Genomic DNA, 23,285 nt, shown 5'->3' with positions numbered 1-23,285 from the left:
TCCCACCGTTTGCCTGTCTGACCCTGAACTCAGTCTATTCCTGCCAACTTTTCATCCCATTCTGACTTGGCCATAGTTCTACTTCTACTACACCAATCTATCTTGTACTTTAATATCATCTAAGGTTTTCAGTGTTTAAAGCATATTGCATTTGTTTTGTTATCTGTGTCATCAATATTAAACACAAATTCAACAAGTATTTTATTGGATCACTACTGAGTAAAAGTGTAGCATTTAAGAGAAAGGCCTCTACAGACAGGTTTCCTGGCAAATTATTTCACCCCTCCATGCCTCAGGTGTCTTATCTGTACAATAGGATAACAGTGTCTACTTGCTTCAGACACTGTGTGGCCAAATCCCTGAGACTGTCGAGTTTCTGTCTAGATGAAGGGGGAAACATCTGTTTTAGAGGATTCCAGCTTTACAATTCTATCACTTAACTTCCACCATTCATGTGCCATTCATTATATTGGCATTTTTATCCATCTAAATAGATATTCTATAATTAGAGGAGGAATATAAGGCATAGAAAGTCTTAAAATATTGATGAAGTTTATCTAAAACCACAAGCACATGCATAGCAAAAGTGTGACAGTCAACTAATTTAGAGTAGGAGAATATCACTCAGGCAAACATGCTCAAATAAGATTTTTCACGTAAATAATGGTAGTATTGCCACATAGCTCAGTTCAGTCGCTCAGTTGTGTCCGACTCTTTGCAACCCCATGGACTGAAGCATGCCAGGCCTCCCTGTCCATCACCAACTCCTGGGGTTTATTCAAACTCATGTCCATTGAGTTGGTGATGCCATCCAACCATCTCATCCTCTGTCATCCCCTTCTCCTCCTGCCTTCAGTCTTTCCCAGCATCAGGGCCTTTTCCAATGAGTCAGCTCTTTGCATCAGGTGGCCAAAGTATTGGAGTTTCAGCTTCAACATAAATCCTTCCAATGAATATTCAGGACTGCTTTTCTTTAGGATGGACTGGTTGGATCTCCTTGCAGTCCAAGGGACTCTCAAGAGTCTTCTACAACACCACAGTTCAAAAGCATCACGCTCAGCTTTCATTATAGTCCAACTCTCACATCCATACATGACTACTGGAAAAACCATCGCCTCGACTAGACAGACCTTTGCTGGCCAAGTAATGTCTCTGCTTTTTAATATGCTGTCTAGGTTGATCATAACTTTTCTTCCATGGAGTAAGTGTCTTTTAATTTCATGGCAGCAGTCACCATCTGCAGTGATTTTGGAGCCCCAAAAAATAAAGTTTGTTTTATATTTTAAAATAACTGTTTCCACTGTTATTGCCACATAATGAAATAACAATTTATTGTGATGTGTGCATATAATGCCCTGCTGGGCACATTGGCTATCCCAGTCACTCCTCATCACTGTAATACACACATTCAATTTAAAATATTCAAGACCAGCTTGAGTGAGCTTGTTCATTGATTCTCTTATTTATTATTTCAACTTATGTTTTATATGACCTTAGAATTTAATATTATACCTGAAATCTACCTGAAATTATCAATTATTGCTTTCTCTAATTCTTTTAGAGAGTTGACTGCAAACTGCTATTTAACTCTCCATCTCTCCAACATAGTTTTTTAATACAATTGTGACGCCTCAGAAGTTTTCAGTTTTTTTAAGCCACTGGTCTATCAGAAAGCTCTCCAACTTGATAATTCTTTAACATTCCTTCTCCAGATTTTTATTGGTGAGATATCCATGTATTTCATAAAGTCAACCAGAGAATCTCTGATTGCCCAGGAGAAAACAATTCTGACTGGAGAATGCTGTTACCTGAACCCCTTACTCCGAAGGATCATAAGATTCATAGGTGAGTACAAGGGCATGTTGTATAAGCCCTCACATATAGGTAAAACTTACTAAAGATGAACATACTTGATAAAATAACCTAAGCTATGGAAGCACCAACTTTAAAAGCAAGGGTTGTTTTAGAGTTTTTCTAGGAAGTACAGAAATTGTGCCTGACCATGGTGCCAACTCACATACTTACTAAAGTGTTTAACAAAAAATTTCAACTTTTTTCCTACACTATATCTGAGATTCCCTCAGGACATATATTTTAATATTGACTGGATATTGCCATATACCCTTTAGCTGAGTCAGGCAAGGGGGTGGGCCATCAGGGAACACCAATAAAATGAACTTAGAAATAATCAAATGTCCTGAAAAAAAAAGTTTACTACCTAGTAATTCTGTTATACAGGGAATTTTTAAAAGTACGGGAAATCACATCCATCAGGTTCTTGAAAATCATACCTTTCCAAAGTTGGAAAACAAAGAGTTTTACTAGTGTTTATGACAAAGAATAATTAAGACACTTTCTATAGTCCTCCTTCTAGGACTTTTATAAAAATCCTGAGGGGATATGGATAATGATCACAGATATAGGAATGAATGTGTATATGGGTAAATGTGGGAATATAGATCTCACAGAGTTCCTACACAGTGAGTACTCAGTAAATAATTATTAGTGTTCTAATGAGATCCTGCAAATTATGTACTGGCCAGGTACTTGTGGGAGAGAAGATAAAACTCTGAACATATCAACATGGTATTAACACAAGTCATGACACCATTTAGAACATAGAGAACTGACAGCTGAGAAAGTGAGGTCCAGAAGACACATGCTCTCGACTCCTTTGATTATTCTTAATCCTTTTCTTCCTAATGAAGAAACGGTTGAATTTCCTCAAGTCATGAGCAAAGGATCACAGCACAACCAAATGTGCGGTAAATTCATGCACCCCGACGTTCACTGCAGCACTGTTTATTAATATGATAGCCAAGACATGAAAACAACCTAAATGTCCATCAGCAGAGCAATGGATAAAGACGATGTGGTACATATATACACGATGGAATATTACTTGGCCATTAAAAAGAGTGACATGATGCCAGCAACATGGATGGACCTAGAGATTATCATACGAAGCCAGAAAGACAAAGACAAATACCATGTGATATCAATGGATTACATTACATTACATTACAATGTAATTACATTACATTGTAATGTAATGGATTATATTACAAATGGAATCTGAAATACAACACAAATGAAATACATATGAAATACATGATGCCAGCAACATGGATGGACCTAGAGATTATCATACGAAGCCAGAAAGAGAAAGACAAATACCATGTGATATCAATGGATTACATTACATTACATTACAATGTAATGTAATGGATTATATTACAAATGGAATCTGAAATACAACACAAATGAAATACATATGAAACAAAAATAGACGTACAGATATAGAAAACAGACTTGTGGTTGCCAAGGTGGGGAGGGTGGAGGGAAAGCCTGGGAGTTTGGAATCAGCAGATGCAAACTATTCTATATAGGGTGGATAAACAACAAGGTCCTGCTGCATAGCACAGGGAACTACAATATATTCAACATCCCGTGATAAACCATAATGGAAAAGAATATGAAAAGAATGTGTGTGTGTGTATAACTGAGTCACTTTGCTATACAGCAGAAATTCAACAATAGTATAAATCAACTATACCTTAATAAAATTTAAAAACTATATGCAGTAACTTCCAACATTGGCATGGGAGTGGGGGAAGTAATAGAGTGGGAGGCCTAAGAAAACCTAAGTTAAAAGAAGCAACCCTTAACAGTCAAATCGTCTTCGGCATTTACTGGTATTTGCAGAATCCCCTGTGGGAATCTGCAGTAGGCTCATTGGGTTTACCCTGATCCATATGATGTCATCACTATCATTATTCATTCCAAACAATAGTATCTTTCAAAGACATTCAGAATTTGGTCACTTGTTACCAGAGTGACTTCAAGAAAAAAAGAGGAGAGGAAAGAATATTTATTATACAGAACACTGGACTAGACACTTTATAATTTCCTTGATCCACCCAACACCCTTTAAGGTAGATTATAGTTCTAACTGTGCAGACAAAGAAGCTGATATAAAATGGGATAAAGTCACTGTTCCCAAGGACTGTGAGTGTGTGTGTGTAAGGCTAATAATACCTGTATTGTGAGCATGAAAAATACTATGATGAAGAGCTTGATACCCAGTTTTTAATAGATGATGGTAATCATTTACTTTTAACTTTTCATCGCATGATTTTGCTTCCCATGGGTTCAGTTACTCACCATCGGCCATGGTCCAAAAAGGCTCCAGAAATAATTCCTAAGTTTTAAATCACTCTCCATTCTGAGTACGCTGAAATCTTGCTCCATCCTGCTCTGTCATGAACCTTCCCTCTGTCCAAAAGGTCCCACCTGGCTGTCAGTCACTTGGCGGCCCTCTGGTTATCACATCGACTATCATTATATCGCAGGGCTATGTTCAGGTAACCCTTACTGTACTTAATAAAGGCCTCAAAGTGCAAGAGTAGTGATGCTGGCAATTTGGATATGCCAAAGAGAAGCCATAAAGTACTTTAAGTGAAAAGGTTAAGGTTCTCAATAAGAACAAGAATCATATGCTGAGGTTGAACCATAAGAACAGATCCTTTGTTTGTGAAATTACGAAGGAAAAAGGAGTATATGCTAGTTCTGATGTCACATCTCAAATTGCAAAAGTTATGGCCACTGTATGTGGCAAATACTTAGTTAAGACAGAAAAGGCATTACATGTGTATAGTAAGATATTCTGAGAAAGAGAGACTATATTCACCTTTTATTACTGTAAATGTTGTTACAATTGTTCTATTTTGTTATTAGTTGTTGTTAATATCTTAGTGTACCTAATTTATAAATTAAACTTTATTCTAGGTATGTTGTGTATCAGAAAAACATAGGATTTGGTATGATCCATGCTTTCAGGCATCTACTGGGGGTCTTGGAATATATCCCCATGAATAAGGGGGACTACTGCAATTTGTGATCCCTTAGAGAGGAGGGACTGTATCTTTCTTGCTTTGTATCAATAGCATATTGTAAAATGCCTGCCATAATTTTTCTGGAGGGGTAAAGAGCAAAACTAAACTGTGTTAAATCACAGATTTACCTAAAATTGCTTTCATAAATACTGATTCTTAAATATTCATTTGCCACCTGTTTAACTTTTTACCTCTCTAGCTTAGTTCTGGAAAATTAAGGTACATAAATAAGGCAATTTCTAAGAGAAATTCAAAAGTCTATTCTGACTTTTCATATAGGAGAGGGAGGGGTTTATCTTGAGATGGGTAACTTTGTCGTAGTATCTGTGGATTTTTTTTTAATAAGAGAAAAAAAGCATACTACTTGAAATGAAGATCCTTTAAATGGGGATGTTTCCTTTTAAAAAATTAAAGTATAATAAGGTATTACCCAAAATGTATTAGAAATATTATTGTAAATCGCTTAACAGTCTTTTTTTCTAGCCCAACAGCCTGCAAAATGTATACTATGCAATTGATATTAGAAAATGATAACGATTCCTGTAAGCTGAAATGGCATGACTTTGCTCCTGCAGTTTATATAATTATTCTAGAACCTATTACAAATAGTGTTTCCTAACAAGTACAATCAGTTTCACATTGAGAAAATGGACAATGAACTAGCAAAATATTTTTAAACAAAATAATGCTTTATTCTATCACAGATGAGAAAAAAACTCGGGCTTCTAGTACATTTCTAGTAAGAGTAAGTTGATATACCCTTTCTGCACAGCAGTTTGACAGTATATTTCAATAGCCTTAAAATAATCAACCTTTTTAACTCTAAAGTCTATTTTAAATAATCTGTCCTAAGGAAATAATTGGAAATGTAAATCAATTTTTACAAACTAAAATCATTTTTTCATAATATAAATTAAAAATATCCAAAATATAACTTTAAAAAATAGTGCTACCATAAGGTACAATCTCAGAAAATGGTATTTTTAAACCAATTTTTAATGAAAGGGGAAAATTCATGATATAATGCCATGTGGAAAAAGTCAAGACACTAGGAACCTATGATTATCCTGAAATAAAAAGGATGCAACATGACATGTATGTATCAGTCTCGAAGAATGGCAAGTCCTTTAATAGTGTTTGCTGTTGAAAGAAGAGCTAAAAGTAGCACCTTGGCTCTCAGATTCCCTGTCTTCTCTAGACTGTGTGATTGGGACTTGAACAGACAGCCCCTCACCCCACCCTACAGATCCAAATTAAATTTTAAGTGAGAAAATGGCAATGGCCAAGTCAAAGGAAAAACATTCAAATTAAGCCATCTTGTCCTATAGACAAATGCTAACTGTGCTGACCTTGACAGAAAGGATTGAATTCCTCTGATTCCCAAATCCTGCAATAACTTTTTTCCAGGGTCCTCATTATAAGGAAGACGAAACACCCTCACAGACGTAGAAAACTTGTGGTTACCAAAGAGGAAATGTCTTCGAGTAACAGATACATACCACTATGTATAAAGTCAACAACAAGGATTTATTGTATAGCACAGGGAACTATATTCAATATCTTATAATAACCTATAATGGAAAAGAACCTGAAAATATATTATGTAACTGAAACACATTGCTGTACACCTAAAACTAATGCAATATGACAAATCTACTATACTTCAACAAAAAGAAGTCTCCCAGGCTTTAGCTATAAACCCTCATAGTTAACTTCTGTGAAAGTGAACTCGCTCAGTTGTGTCCGACTCTTTGCGACCCCATGGACTGTAGCCCACCAGGCCCCTCCATTCTTGGGATTCTCCAGGCAAGAGTACTGGAGTGGGTTGCCATTTCCTTCTCCAGGGGATCTTCCCAACCCAGGGATCAAACCCAGGTCTCCTGCAATGCAGGCAGACGCTTTACCCTCTGAGCTACCAGGGAAGCCCAACTTCTGTACTCATTTCCAAACTGCTATATAGTTTCTCACACTGTGTTACATGACGTGGGAAGGGAGAAAAGGAATTGGCTGAACAAATTTGACCAACCTTTTATCAAAGCAAATGTTGTGCAATTAGTAACACACATTTAGGCTTCTCCCTTTCATGTTTTACTCTCCATTGCTTTCCCTTCCTATACCAGTTTTTTTGGTATGCATTCAACTAAACAACAATACACAGGCTTAAGTTCTAAGACAATATAAACCTCTACATTCTCTTTTCAGAAACAAAAACAAAGAAAGGAAGTCATATTTAAATTCTTTTCATTCACAGATATTCTTGAATAAGCATATCTTGTAAATATTATTAAATAATAGTTGTTCTGTTTAAAACTGAAAAGTATGGGTTTTTAACCCATAGGTGCCATTGCCTTCTCCGTTAGATTGTCTACTAGCACCTAAAATAGACTGTCATTCAGAAACTATTTATTATGGGCTTTTCATTTGGAATTACACGGTTGCTCCGTTATTACTTCTAATAAAACTTGAATTAAATACCAAGCAAGTCTTAGACCATTTATTTAGGTCAGGTCTAAGGATTAGGTTGGAGAAGGCAATGGCACCCCACTCCAGTACTCTTGCCTGGAAAATCCCATGGACGGAGGAGCCTGGTGGGCTGCAGTCCATGGGGTCGCTAAGAGTCAGACAGGACTGAGCGACTTCACTTTCACTTTTCACTTTCATGCATTGGAGAAGGAAATGGCAACCCACTTCAATGTTCTTGCCTGGAGAATCCCAGGGACGGGGGAGCCTGGTGGGCTGCCATCTATGGGGTCGCACAGAGTCGGACACGACTGAAGCGACTTAGCAGCAGCAGCAGCAGCAAGGATTAGGTAGCCATGAACAGACTGGAAAGTACCACAGTAAACAGTTAATTCATGTAACACTAATTAATTGCCATAAATTAAGTGTGATCTAAATGAAGCATGAATATTTTAAATGCAGCCTCAAAGGTCACAGTGTTTTATGGTTGTAAGAATTGATACCCTGAGACAAGCTTAATGTCAGCCTTTTTGAGAACTAGAAAATCGTTCTCAATTTAGAAATTCATTTAGATCTACTTTACCTGCAAGGAAACTCCATTTGATTCCATCAGTCCATTTTTACTTGCATTCAGTGTTTATAATTATAAACAGGGGACTGATCATATGTTTAACCTTCAACAATTGTTGGCATCTACCATATGCTAAACACTGATTAAGGTGTTGAGAACATATTAGTGAACTGAATAGAGATTTATTTGTTCTCATTGAATTTATATTCTAATGCGGGAAGCCAGGCATTAAACTAAGTATATCATAGTATTTGTGTTATGGAGGGAAATAATGTAGAAAAAGGAAATAGGGGGGTTGCAAAGGCAAATATGCAATTTTAAGTGGGAAGGAAGAGGCTGCCCTCCAGTGAGAATTGTCTAGAGTTGGCAGTGACTTCATAGCAGGACAATGACCATTCCGGGAAACTAGGTGCCCAGTGAACTAGCCCAGCTCCATGTGTTGACCATGGAAGTTGACCTTGGCTGGAGAGTTTGAAGGAGAGTGTCAGTACCCAGGCACCCAACTTTAGTTCTGAGTCCAGAGTAGACCCTAAAATAAACATGTCAAAGACAAGGTAGGGCATGGGCCTATAAGTAGATGGAGATATTTCTATAACTCAGCAACAAGAACCAGATTTGAACCCAGGTATATACCTGAGGAGGCGAAAGCCAGGATGGATCTTAGGAAATAACTGGAACCTCAGTTTCTGGACCCGTGAACATCCAGACCACCAGACTTTGAGACAAAGATGTTTGATGCTTCCCTCTAGGGACCAGGACTGACTCTGGAGGCAGGAGAGAGAGGCACGCTGAGGTTGAGAGCCTTGGTTGACGTCAGAGGCATAACCAAGGATCAAGCACTGCTCACGTCTCAAGAAGGTGTGATGAGGCTGCTTTTGGTTGCTCAGTCTAGTCCTCCTTGAATGTCAATCCTCACTGAACCAGAGCATTACAGACCTCAACAAGACTCCTGACCCAGAATTCTACAAGTTACTCTAATTATCGAGAGGAAAGTTATTTAGTCATGAGACTCAAGTGACCCTTTTCCAAAGACCCTTCCCAGCACCAATGTTTAGAGACTGGACTCAAATAAAAAGACTAACTGAGTGGCTTAGTGCTAACTAGAAGGACTATGTAAAAATTAACACTTAAGAGCTGACTAAAAGAACTAAGGATTGCTGCTTTCTCTAGCACTTTGCAGATTAACCTGTGCAAATTCATGGCACTTCAGTGAACTCATTGGCTGTAAAGCAGAGTTTCTCTTCCTCAGCACTATTGACATCCTGAGCCTGTTCTTTTCTGTACAGGAGGAGAGGACATCCTACATTGTAGAGTGTAGGATGCATAGGAGCGCCCCTGGCCTCTAACCAGATGCCAGTAGCACCCCTCTCCCACGAGTGACAATCAAAAATGTTTCCAAACATTACAAAATGTCCCCTGGGGACAGGATCACCCTCAGTCAAAATCCACTGCTATACCAAGTATTTCAAAGACTTTTAAAAGAGTTTTATGAATATTTATGTTATATAAGATCACACACACCAAAATCAAGCACAGCGAGGTGCAGAAATACTGTCTGAATATCAGAAATGAATCCCAGGGCTTCCCTGGTGGCTCTGTGGTAAAAGAGTCTGCCTGCCAATGCAGGAGACACAGGTTCAATCCCTGAACTGGGAAGAGCCCACATGCTGCAGGGCAACTAAGCTCCCATGCCACAGCTGTGAGCCTGGGAGCTACAACTACTGAGCCCATGTGCCACAACTACTGCAGCCTGCAGTAATAGAGCCTGTGTTCCACAACGAGAGAAGCCACCTCGATAAGTAGCCTGCCCACTGCGACTAGAGAGTAGCCCCCACTTGCCGCAACTAGAGGAAAGTCCTCGCAGCAAAGAAGACCCAGCACAGCCAAAGAAAGGAAGAAATGACTCCCAACAACTGATAAAGGGGAGTTTCAAGGTTTTCTATGATTAAAAAATAACAACAAAATTTGCAAAATATGCAAATATCAAATCACATTGTATACCTGAAACTAATGCAATGCTACATGTCACTTGCCCCTTAATTTTAAAAAGTGCATGTTTTGGAAATAATTTAAATTATTACATTAAAACATAATAACAGTGAATGGGAAATGCTGATGCAGAGAGCAGCAGTACCAGATCAGGATGGCTCATCACCAATAGGGCTGGCAGCTGCCTGCTGATGGAACTTGAGGCTGGTCAGGTGGTGGGAATGGGAGTGGATTCAGATCAACAGCTTTGGCTTTAGAAACTTATAAATATGAATCAGAAAGAACAAATTTTGAAGGCTGGAAGCCCTCCAGGATTTGGTCTCCTGTGTTTAGGTTCCTTGATAGGTAAGGAATCTAAAATCTTCCCTCTCCACCTTTAGTTTGTATCTAGGTGTACTTTCTAGCACATCATGCAAAATGCTGGGCTGGATGAATCACAAGCTGGAAATCAAGACTGCCTGCCGGGAGAAATATCAACACCTTAGATATGCAGATATTACCACTCTAATGGCAGAAAGTGAAGAGGAACTAAAGAGCCTCTTGATGAAGGTGAAAAAGCTGGCTTAAAACTCAACATTCAAAAAACTAAGATCATGGCACTCACTCCCATCACTTCATGGTAAATAGATGGGAAAAAGAGGAAACAGTGAAGATTTTATTTTCTTGGGCTCCAAAATCACTGCAGACATAAAATTAAAGATGCTTCCTCCTTGGAAAGAAAGCTATGACAAACCTAGACAGTGTATTAAAAAGCAGAGACATTACTTTGCCACTGGTCTATGTCAGTTCAGTTGCTCAGTCGTGTCCGACTCTTCCTGACCCCATGAATCGCAGCACCCCAGGCCTCCCTGTCCATCACCAACTCCCGGAGTTCACTCAGACTCACGTCCATCGAGTCAGTGATGGCATCCAGCCATCTCATCCTGTCGTCCCCTTCTCTTCCTGCCCCCAATCCCTCCCAGCATCAGACTCTTTTCCAATGAGTCAACTCTTTGCATGAAGTGGCCAAAGTACTGGAGTTTCAGCTTTAGCATCATTCCCTCCAAAGAAATCCTAGGGCTGATTTCTTTCAGAATGGACTGGTTGGATCTCCTTGCAGTCCAAGGGACTCTCAAGAGTCTTCTCCAACACCACAGTTCAAAAGCATCAATTCTTCCGTGCTCAGCTTTCTTCACAGTCCAATTCTCACATCCATACATGACCACAGGAAAACCATAGCCTTGACTAGATGGACCTTTGTTGGCAAAGTAATGTCTCTGCTTTTGAATATGCTATCTAGGTTGGTCATAACTTTCCTTTCAAGGAGTAAGCGTCTTTTAATTTCATGGCTGCAGTCACCATCTGTAGTGATTTTGGAGCCCAGAAAATAAAGTCTGACACTGTTTCCCCATCTATTTCCCATGAAGTGATGGGACTGGATGCCATGATCTTCGTTTTCTGAATGTCGAGCTTTAAGCCAACTTTTTCACTCTCCACTTTCACTTTCATCAAGAGGCTTTTGAGTTCCTCTTCACTTTCTGCCATAAGGGTGGTGTCATCTGCATATCTGAGGTTATTGATATTTCTCCCAGCAATCTTGATCCCAGCTTGTGTTTCTTCCAGTCCAGCGTTTCTCATGATGTACTCTGCATATAAGTTAAATAAACAGGGTGACAATATACAGCCTTGATGAACTCCTTTTCCTATTTGGAACCAGTCTGTTGTTCCATGTCCACTTCTAACTGTTGCTTCCTGACCTGCATACAGATTTCTCAAGAGGCAGGTCAGGTGGCCTGGTATTCCCATCTCTTTCAGAATTTTCCACAGTTTATTGGGATCCACACAGTCAAAGACTTTGGCATAGTCAATAAAGCAGAAATAGATGTTTTTCTGGAACTCTCTTGCTTTTTCCATGATCCAGCGGATGTTGGCAATTTGATCTCTGGTTCCTCTGCCTTTTCTAAAACCAGCTTGAACATCAGAAAGTTCACAGTTCACATATTGCTGAAGCCTGGCTTGGAGAATTTTGAGCATTACTTTACTAGCGTGTGAGATGAGTGCAATTGTGCGGTAGTTTGAGCATTCTTTGGCATTGCCTTTCTTTGGGACTGCAATGAAAACTGACCTTTTCCAGTCCTGTGGCCACTGCTGAGTTTTCCAAATTTGCTGGCATATTGAGAGCAGCACTTTCACAGCATCATCTTTCAGGATTTGAAATAGCTCAACTGGAATTCCATCACCTCCACTAGCTTTGTTCGTAGTGATGCTTTCTAACGCTTACTTGACTTCACATTCCAGGATGTCTGGCTCTAGATGAGTGATCACACCATCATGATGATCTGAGTTGTGAAGATATTTTTTGTAGCATATTAAAAAGTAGAGACATCACTTTGCTGACAAAGGTCCTTATAGTCAAAGCTATGGTTTTTCCAGTAGTCATGTATGGATGTGAGAGTTGGACCATAAAGACGACTGAGTGCCAAAGAACTGATGCTTTTGAATTGTGCTGGAGAAGACTCTTGAGAGTCCCTCAGGCTGGAAGCAGCTCAAACAAGTCGATCCTAAAGGAAATCAACCCTGAATATTCATTGGAAGGACTGTTGCTGAAGTTCTAATACTTTGGCCACCTGAGGTGAAGAGCCAGGGGTGGGCAAAGGATGAAATGATTAGGTAATGTCACCAACTCAATGGACATGAATCTGAGCCAACTCCAGGAGATAGTGGAGGACAGAGAAGCCTGGCGTACTACAGTCCATGGGGTTGCAGAGTCGGGACCACTGAGCGACTGAGCACACAGCACGCACACAACAGGAGTGAGAGAGGAAGCAGATCCTGAGAGAGAAAGCCCCAAGGAGCTGTCCTGCATGAAGAGGAGTAAAGTCCCTCTTGTTGAGATAGAACCATCTTACCAAGAAGTTGTACAACTTTGGGAACTTGCCTGACAGTGCAGTGGTTAAGACCACGCACACTTCCCGTGCAGAGAGCACAGGTTTGATCCCTGGTTGGGTAACTAAGATCCCATATGACATGTGGTGTGGCCAAAAGTAGACGTTTTAAAAAAATCATACAACTTTATACTTTGGAGGAGCAGAAGTCTGTCTGTTTGTTCCTTCATTTATGAAAACATTTGGGAGGGTTTCTGGTTGATAACTCTTCCTCTTCCTTTACCACGATACGTAGTTATAGTAATGGCAGAATGTTGTTTACACACCACTAGCTCCTCATAATGTAAAGGTGTTTTATTAATACAAAGAATGAATAACAGAGTCAAATATATGTTTGAGTTTGTTAGAATTAATGTCCTTATCTCTTTCTTCTGTCTTAAAATAACTTTATAATCAACTTATTTGAAATATCCCTCAGTTATAAAAACAATAGTCACTAATATATAAATCTCACAATGTACAAAATGTTTTTACAACTATTTTATGTGATTTTTCAATAATAACCCAGTGATTTAGGACTATTTAAAACATCTAAATAAATAAAACCTCTTATACAGATAAAGTAACTGACGTTCAGATTACTTGATTTACATAAAATTTATTCTTTTGATTAAAACAATGACATCAAGACAAGTAGACTGCTGTCAGCTTTCGTGTTTCTGTGACTTATATAGGAAAGAGACCCCAGAATCTTTGTTTTGTGAACCCCTGAAATTAACTATCTAAGGAAGTGACGGATTCAGTCCTGTGAGAAACTTCCTTTCAAAACACAATATTTGGTGCGTGTAAATCAGTTTGCACTGATGGTGTTCTTGTTATACCAGAAACAAAGTCAGATTCATTGCTAAAGTGATGAGAAAAGTGCCTCGTTCAGTGATGACATGTCTTAGGTATTCTGTCATCTTCTTGTTGGAAAATTGTTGGCTAAAAAATAGAGGAATTCTTTTTCTGAGTTGACAAGGCAAACATTTCATTGGGGAAATGCTCTAAATCCTGGCCCTTAGTGCATGCGTGAGAACTAAAGTCCTTTTTTTCACAGCTTAATGCCTATCTATATATGTATATATATTTTTAAGTACATAAAAATATAAGCTTAGAGGGTAGTGAATAAGAGTTTGGATCTAGAGCCATAAGTATTTAGTGTCTAATCCCAGCTCTTCTATTCCCATCACATGGACTTCCCTGGTGGCTCAGGGGTAAAGAATTGGCCTGCCAGTGCAGGAGACATGGGTTTGATCCTTGGTCTGGGAAGATCCCCTGGAGAAGGAAATGGCAACCTCCTCCAGTATTCTTGCCTGGGAAATCCCTTGGACAGAGGAGCCTGGCAGGCTATAGTCCATAGGGTTGCAAAAGTGTCAGACACAACTTAGAGACTAAAAACAAACCCAGCTCTTCTACTTACTAGCTGTGTGAACTTGGTCAAATTAGTTGACCTCTCTGTGCCTCACTTTCCCCATCTGTAAAATGGAGATAATGGTGTCTATCTCAAAGAGTTGTGGTGGAATAATATTTCCAAGCACTTAGATTAATACCGAGCATATTCTAAGCACCATGTATTAGCTACCTGTTACCATCACTACCTAGTATCCATGGCAGTCTTATTTAAACATCTGTCTCATCAGCTCAGTACACCTTGCAAGGAAATGAGATGAACATGGTAACTGCAGATAAAATATCTTCATTCGGAATTTTCCAGTTTGAATAAAACATATTAAGGAGAAGAAAACATTTCACTGTCTCTCCTTTTTCTAAAGACATCATTGTTTCCCTAAGGAATGGTCTTCACAGCTGGATGACTTTCTCCACTGAGATTTTCCACTAGGGATCTCCACATGGCAACAGGAGAAGCAAAAAGAAACTATGTTCATTTCTTTGTATCTTATATTCCATTTGCAATGGTGCTTTGATGAAAGATGCAATCTAGAATGAAGACCCAATGATTGCATCAGAATATATTTTGAGGAAAGTTGAACATAAGAATTCCTTAGAGGTCCCCTTTCCACTGTCAAAAATGGCACTGATGACCCCATTCCTCTTGCTTGTACCTGTGTGTAGGATAAGATTGCCATCAATTTTCCCACTAAAATAAAGGCCAAGAATTGATTTGAGAGTGTGTTTCCTTGTTTTTTTTGAACATCATAGTGGGAAAACTACCACAAAAGATTCACAAAGCTGGTTAACTTCTGAAAGTGAGAAAATGTTCAAGCATTCTTAATCTCAAACAGTATGGTGCGTGTGTGTGCTAAGTCGCTTCAGTCGTGTCCAACTCTTTGGGACCATGTGGAATGCAACCTGCCCAGCTCCTCTGTCCATGGGGATTCTCCAGGCAAGATACTGGACTTAGTTGCCATGCCCTCCTCCAGGGGATCTTCCCAACCCAGGGACTGAACCCATGTCTCTTACATCTCCTGCATTGGCAGACAGGTTCTTTACCACTAACATCTCTTGAGAAGCCCTTTCATTACCTTGATTTGCTAGCACAGACAGAAGAGCGATTCTCTTTTAGAAATGTTTAATAAAAGGTTGAGAACATACACTGAGGAAGAACTAAGATCCCCTCACCTTTTCAGAGAGTAGTATTACCACTCCAACCCAGATAACTTGTTTTTGTCTTTTCCACTATCCTTTCAAAATTCTGTGTTAGTTTCTCCACATGAAAAACATGTAGGAGCCATGCTTTCATGTGTGCACGTGTTAATGTTTAAACTGACCATCGCACCTTCTCAGAATCAGAATGGGGGCAATGTGTCTCAAAGATGCTCATGTCTATGTAAAACTGCCCAAGTGCATCATGACTTCCAGATTTCTTGTGCTTCATAAACATCCACAGGAAGAAATCTCTCCTGCATATGTAGTGTGGATCTTCATACTCCAAATTAAGGATATTTTCTCATTCTTGCTGTATTGAAAAGGGAGAGTGATTTGATTTCCAAATTATGATTTACAAGTTTTCTGACTTCTGAGATGCTTAGAAAGACCCAGTTTTCAATTCTAAGCAGCTAGCAGTCTACTGGATTTTGTGGCATTTATTAAAAAGAGAAATGATCCCTACCTCTTACATGCTAAGTGGTTTGATCTCAACCCCATGTTCAACAGAGTCAGGGATGTGAGACCCAACGGAAGTTAGGCAATTTGGACAAGTTTCTATGCTCTTTTACTGTCTTCTCCTGTCAGTCTTCTCTGAAATCTCTTCTGCAGTTGATTCATTGATTCCACAAATGTCTATCAAGTGTTCACTGTGTGCCAGCTTTGGTGCTAGGTACTTGGATACAGAATTGAGCAAAAAACAGATGTGTTCTCTGCTTTTTACAGCGTGCATATTCTACAGTTCTAATGGGAGAGATGGACATTATTGAATAATCACATATAAGAGGTACAAAAAAAGAAGTATAATGGTATAATACTAGTCTAAAATAGTATTTTTACTCACTCACTTAGGGTCCATTAATCTACAACAGAGAGGCAAGAATATACAATGGAGAAAAGACACTCTTCAATAAGTGGTACTGGGAAAGCTGTACAGCTACATGTAAAAGAATGAAATTAGAACATTCTCTAATACCACACACAAAAATAAACTCAAAATGGATTAAAGTCCTAAATGTAACACCAGATACTATAAAACTCCTATAGGAAACATAGGCAGAACATTTTTGATATACATTGCAGCAATACCTGTCTGGATAGAGGAAAACAAAAAACAGAAATGAACAAATGGTACCTAATAAACTTAAAAGCTTTTGCAGAGCAAAAGAAACCATAAACAAAATAAAAAGACAACCCGCAGGTTGGGAGAAAATATTTGAAAATTAAGCAACTGACAAGGTATTAATCTCCAAAATATACAAACAGCTCATGTGGCTCTGTCAAAAAATAAATAAATAAAAAAGTGGGCAAAGGGCTTCCCTGGTGGCTCAGTGGTAAGGAATCTGCCTGCCAATGCAGGAGACATGGGTTTGATCCCTGGTCTGGGAAGATCCCACATGCCATGAACCCATGCACCACAACTATTAAGCCTGTGTTCTAGAGCCCAGGAGCCACAGCTACCTAAGCTCTCATGCCCTGGAATCTATGCTCCACAATAAAAGAAGCCACCTCAATGAGAAGCCTGACCACTGCAATTGGAGACCAGCCTTCGCTTTCCGCAGCCTAGAGAAAAGCTTCGGAGAAGGCAATGGCACCCCACTCCAGTACTTTTGCCTGGAAAATCCCATGGGCAGAGGAGCCTGGTGGGCTGCAGTCCATGGGGTCACAAAGAGTCGGACACGACCGAGTGACTTGACTTTCACTTTTCACTTTCACACGTTGGAGAAGGAAATGGCAACCCACTCCAGTGTTCTTGCCTGGAGAATCCCAGGGACGGAGGAGCCTGGTTGGCTGCCGTCTATGGGGCCGCACAGAGTCGGACACGACTGAAGCGACTTAGCAGAGAAAAGCTTATGTAGCAGCGAAGACCCAGCACAGCCAAAAAAATTTTTTAACTACTAATTTTTAAAAATTTAAATGTTTTTTAAATGGGCAAAGATCAAAGTAGATATTTCTCCAAAGAAGACACACAGAGGGCCAAAAGCACATGATAAGATGCTCAACATCACTAATTATCAGAGAAACACTAATCATAACTACAGTGAGGTATCGTCGCACATCAGTCAGAATAGCCATCATCAAAAAGTCTACAAACAGTAAATGCTGGAGATGGTGTGGAGAAAAGGAAATAGTATGGAATTTTCTTAAAAATCTGAAAATAGAGTTGCCATATAATCCAACAATCTCACTCCTAGGCATATATCCAAAGAAAAATATAATTCAAAATGATATATGCACCCCAGTGTTCACAGTAGCAATATTCAAAATAACCAAGACACATGTGCTCAGTTACTCAGTTGTGTCTGAATCTTTGCAACCCCATGGACTGTAGCCCACCAGACTCCTTTGTCCATGGCATATTTTCAAGCAAGAATACTGAAGTGGGTTGCCATTTCCTACTCAAAGACATAGAAGCAATCTAAACGTCCATCAATCGATGAAAGGTGTGGTACATATACACAATGGAATATTACTCAGCCATAAAAAAGAATGAAATAATGCCATTTGCAGCAACATGAATGGATGTAGAGATATTATGCTAAGTGAAGTAAGCTAGATAAAACAAATATCATATGATATCATATGTGAAATTTAAAAAGAAAAAATGATACAAATGAACTTATTTACAAAACAGAAACAAACTCACATACTTACAAAATAAATGTATGGTTACCAAATGGGAACAGGAGAGCTAAATTAGGAGTTTGAGATTAACATATGCACACTACTATACATAAAGCAGATAACCAACAAGGTTCTACTGTATAGCACAGGGAACTATATTGTGTATTTTGTAATAACTTGTAAGGGAAAAGAATCTGAAAATATATATGTATAACTGAATCACTTTGCTGTACACTTAAAATACAACACTGTAAATAAAGTGTACTTCAAAAAAACTTTATAAACCCAAAAAATATGCTTTATATATAGCAGTTGTGAATTTGAGTAACTCAAATATGCAAACATTTCATAGTTCTTGTTTTTTTTTTTTAACTGAGATACAATTCACATACCACAAAAGTTACCCTTTAAAGTGTTCAGTTTGGTAGTTTTTAGTGTATTCACAAAGTTGTACAACTACCAGCACTGTTTAATTCTAGGAATTTTCTTCATCCCTCCCAAAACACCAATACCTGTTAGCAGTCACCCACTGTTTTTCCCTTCTCCCCAGACCCTGAGGTTCACTATTCTATTCTCTGTCTGTGGATTTGCCTATTTTAGGCATTTCATATGAACTGATCGTACAAGGTAAAAAAAATAAGAGTAGCATTTTCCCCAAGACCCCATGTGATATGTGATTATTTCTCCCTCTTCAGTCTTAGGTGGGGCAAGATCTATACATTCTGTTTTCTTCAACAGAAAGAACAGAATGACTTGCTCTCGGTCCAGTCTCCAGAGCTTAAGCCTGAGAGCAGGTTGGCATGCACAGCACTGTCCAATTCCAAATTAGCAGGTTTCCACCTGGAGTTCCTCAGCTCCACTGAACTGGCATCTCCTCCTACCCCCAGTGCCATGACGATGCCGTGCACGCAAAGCTGTGGCACCCAGCGCATGCTGCTGTCTACAGCATGCAGGTCTAAACCTCTCAGAAGCAAGATGCCAGCACCAGGGCCCCGCCACTGCCCGCCTAGCTGTTGTCCCAGAGCATGACTCTAAAACACATTTAGCAGAAAAGGGGGAAAAGGAACTCGTCCCTGGCAAAGTCACAGAGCAGAACTCATCCAGTGGAGTAACAGCATCCATGTTTTCTGAGCAGTCTAAATCCTGGATCTCTGAGTAGGGGGCAGACAAGAGAGAAAAGAAATCTCCCTCGGTTTTCTCCCATGATGGCTCTTCAGAGAGAAGCTCAGGCTTTTCATGAGGTAAAACTGTGTGTGTGTGCACATGTGAGAAAGGGAGAGAGACAGAAATCCTCACTGATTATCCCTTTGAGTTGGCACTCTGAACGTCCATCTTTTTTCACTGTCATCATGTATATTTTAGTTGAGAAGTGTTCTGTTAGAGTCTGTCAGCAAAGTGCCATTTTAAACTGGAAAATTGCACACTTGCAATTTAATATAGAATAATTGGCCTTCGGTTCAGAGGCTCCACCTCCGGTCACAGGTTCTTTGTGGCTAAAAGGAGATATTCCTTCCTTTGCTCACCCCATCAGCCCCTGCTAATTATTACTCTGTGGTCTGGGTCTAGGCTTCCTAATGAAGGCCTCCTGTGTGTCTTTCTCAGCAGCGAGCAGTCTGGTTTCTTTATTTTGACCAGTTCTTTGTTTGGGAGGCAAAAAGACATCCTGATAGGAGCCCTGTTAGCATTCGCCAGCACACCAGTTACCTGTGGCTGAGAAGACCTTTGTCATGTGTTTCCTGCTTACGTCACTGCTTCCCCTACGACCTTCTCAGCTGAGTAAAAGGATGGAACCCTGAACTGATCCCATGACAAGAAGCGGGTCACAGAGTTTCACCTCTGTGTCCTCATTTACCAGTGACCAAAGATCCTCATTTGTCCAAAGAATCCAGGTAAAGCCCTGAGAGGGAGGAAAAAGGATTTTTAACACTTTCATCTTCCTCTTTCTTCATCCTTTGACTTGCCTGATGGGTGTCGGATTCTTTTAGGCCACAAAGTGGCAGCAAGCTCAGGTTACCATAGTGATCCATGTCATCAAGACAGGGACCGCAGACCTCACCAACGATGCCAGTCTCTGTCCTAAAGCCAGGCTGCTTCTACCTCCTGGTCCTCTGAGCATTCTAATGCCCCTCGCCCCTGATGGATTCACAAGTGCGCATCCCACTCTGCACCAGAATGTATGGGTCCTGTGAGGTACCCTAGGGCTCAACCAGTTTGACCCTCCACTGCTAACACAGGCACCCATAGCTACACTACCATGGTAGGTGTGGAACTTCTCTGAAAGGTGTGCAGGGCTCCTGAGCTACATCCTGGGAGGCACAGGACAGACTTCAGCTTGATTTTCAAAAATCATTCTGGAGGTTTCTGTTGTGCTGCCCCTGGGGTTTGACAGCCAGCATGGGCAGGGAAGGGGGCAGCCCCTTCACTCCTTCAGCCAGACTAGGTAAGTTTCTAGCTCCTTCTTGGGAGACATGCTTCCTACATCTCCCCATTCCAGGGTTTATTATAGAAATTCAATGGTCTTATCCTCCAGACCATGGCTCTTGGTTTTCCCATCCAATTCGTTTCAGAATTCCAAACAAAACAGTACATGTCTCAAGCATATAGCTCTGGCAAGCTAAGAGAGTTTTGCTTTTAGACTTCTGTGTCTGCTGTAAATCCATTCAAAAATGTGATCAAGGACTTCCCCGGTGGTCCAGTTGCTAAGACTCAGCGCTCCTAATACAGGGGGCCCTATTTAGGGAATTAGATCTCACACGCCACAACCAAAGACCTCACATGCCACAAGTGAGGCCTGGAGTAGCCACATAAATAAATAAAAATATTTTTTAAAAACAGAAGTGTGATTAGCTCCCCTGAAGCAAGAAATACTGTTGGGAGCAGAGCCATAAGCTAAGTATCAATAGAACCAGCTAGGGAGGGTCATAGGAATGAAAAATGTATCTGTTAAAATTTTAAAAACATTATCACACTTAAAGAATTTTAGACACCAAGGTAGGACACTCCAAAAGCATCTCCTTCAAATCATATAGGAGGCCATAAACAGTGTTCCACCTGACTCTAAGAACAAAAGCAACACTTTTTAGCTTCTGAGCTTTGTAATACACACACAAGAAGCTCAGGATTAACAGAGGAACGCCTGGAATGCCTTACAAAAGCCCTGTATGATCTGACATTGTCTGTGAATCACCAGGGTAGGCTCCACTGCACTTTGTTGGCATGGCCTGTGCCAGGCAGGTGGAGTCCTGAGGCTGCCCTTCAGAAGCTACATCAAATACACCAGAATGAGATGTTTGGAAAGCAAATGCTTGTTAAGCCATCAAGAAAAGCAGACATAATCCAGGGGAGGCCAAGGGAAAAAGGGAAAGCAACTTTCAGCAACAGTATCACATGACAACAAAGCAGAAATTTGCCCATCACAGACCCACTGTGACCACAGACCTGGCATTTCAGATACTCATCTGAGGAACCTAGAAATCCTCAGAAATGTCTCAGAAAGAATTCACCCTAATTGGAAGCACTCCAACAAATAAAATGCCAGGGGAAAATGCTGTCACTTTTCTCTTTTCAAATCATGAATTATCCTCTTTTCCTGGAAAAGTATGTCTAGACAGACTTATTGCCCCTCGAAAAAGCTAGAGACCTGGTCTTTGAGAATCTTGCTTGAAGATATAAAAAAAAAATTGCTAGCCAGACTTCCAGAACCTGGGAGTGAAAGGAATGATCCAGAGGTCAGACCCTAGGAGTGTCAGTCAGTTCAAGCTATTAAAAGAGCCAGTTCTCGTTGTGATAAAGCACATCCTGGCAAAGCCACAGAAAAGAAAATTGTAAGAATCAATATAAGTCAAAATGGAAACCGGATGAAGGTTTCAGCCAAACTCATTTTCACTTCTGATCTAATGGATTGACTTTTGGGTGCTGAAATCAGTACAATTTGCAGATTCAAGACATTGAATATGGAAGTCAAAATTGGATAGAAATTTAATCAAAAACTATAGCAGATCCTTGAAATTTACAAGGGTTAATGCTGCCTCTTACTCTTGCCAATTCTTCCCACAGCTGAGTTGCACTGGCAAAGTCTTCTTTATCTCTTCAAGCAACCTGTGTATACCTTGGCTCTGCACAGCTGCTCGATACATTTAACAGATACTCTATAGATGTATGCATAACCTTTGAAAGAATCCACAGTGCAACTTCCTATCAGGAATTCATATTTTTGTTAAAGCTAGTCAGGGGCAATCCTGTATTCCTGTGGAACTTACCAGAGAACAGATAAAATCCAGGAAGTATAGCCTACCCACAGGATTCTTAACCAAACAGGTCAAGTCAGCATGGTAGGTAAAATGATGCCTTTCTCACCCCAAAATGTTTATGCCCTAATCCCTAGAAACTGTGGGCCATGTTACTTTACATGACAAACAGGAATGTACATGTGTGATTAGATTAAGGATTTTGAGATTATCCTGGATTATTCAGGCGGACACAATGTAACCAATGTAACATTATAAGAGAAGCAAGATAGGGAGTCAGGGAAGGAGACGTGACAATGCAGTAGAGCTCTTATGATACGATTGCTAGAATTGGGGGCATAAGTCAAGGATTGAAGGTGAGAATCTGGGAAAAGCAAGGAATAAGTTCTACTCTGGAGCTTCCAGAAAGAACACAGCTCTGCCAACACTTTGATGTTAGCCCACTGAAACCTATTTTGGACTTCTGATCTCTGAAACTGTAAAAGGATGCATTCCAGTGGTTTAACCACTAAACTGGTAATTCGATACAGTCAACAACATTCTCATTTTCTGTTTCCAACATCAAATGAAACATTCAATTCAATCAGGGTTTCTAGAGCAATCTTTTTCTTTCTTTGAAGGACGACTCCTAACATACTCATTCTCTCTCACCTGCCATGATAACTCCTTCAAGGAGTACTCGCATCTCCAACAGGACTAGGGAGAAGATATATTCTATAGAAGGCAAGAGAACCAATGTTGAGTAACTATTGAGTTGGCCAAAATGTTTGCTCGTGTTTTTCTGTAACACCTTTCAAACTTTTTGGCCAACCCAATACTTAATGCCAGGCACCCTAGGGGTTATTTTGCACATGTCTTATTTTATCTTTCCAACTCTTTTCTGAGATATCATTCCCTGAAACCATGCTTGATAAGGGTACCAAGATTCAAAGAAGATAGCTTACACTGTAAACAAGTCACCAAAGGAGTACCTAGAGCCCAGCTCTAC

General features: G+C 39.9%; 1 protein-coding gene across 4 annotated transcripts in view; it reads left to right on the top strand.

Annotated features, from left to right (window-relative positions):
- The window catches only part of PLPPR1 (phospholipid phosphatase related 1), a 592,616-nt gene that overhangs the window by 554,014 nt on the left and 15,317 nt on the right, over positions 1–23,285 (top strand). For all 4 annotated transcript variants that reach the window (XM_070375192.1, XM_070375193.1, XM_070375191.1 and 1 more), the window contains one exon: positions 1,713–1,845. In XM_070375192.1, the coding sequence (XP_070231293.1) occupies positions 1,713–1,845 (133 nt within the window). The remainder of the gene's footprint in view (positions 1–1,712; positions 1,846–23,285) is intronic.

This window comes from Bos mutus, chromosome 8, assembly GCF_027580195.1.
Source record: "Bos mutus isolate GX-2022 chromosome 8, NWIPB_WYAK_1.1, whole genome shotgun sequence".
NCBI classification, from domain to species: domain Eukaryota; kingdom Metazoa; phylum Chordata; class Mammalia; order Artiodactyla; family Bovidae; genus Bos; species Bos mutus.
This window is presented reverse-complemented; position numbering and strand designations above follow the sequence as displayed.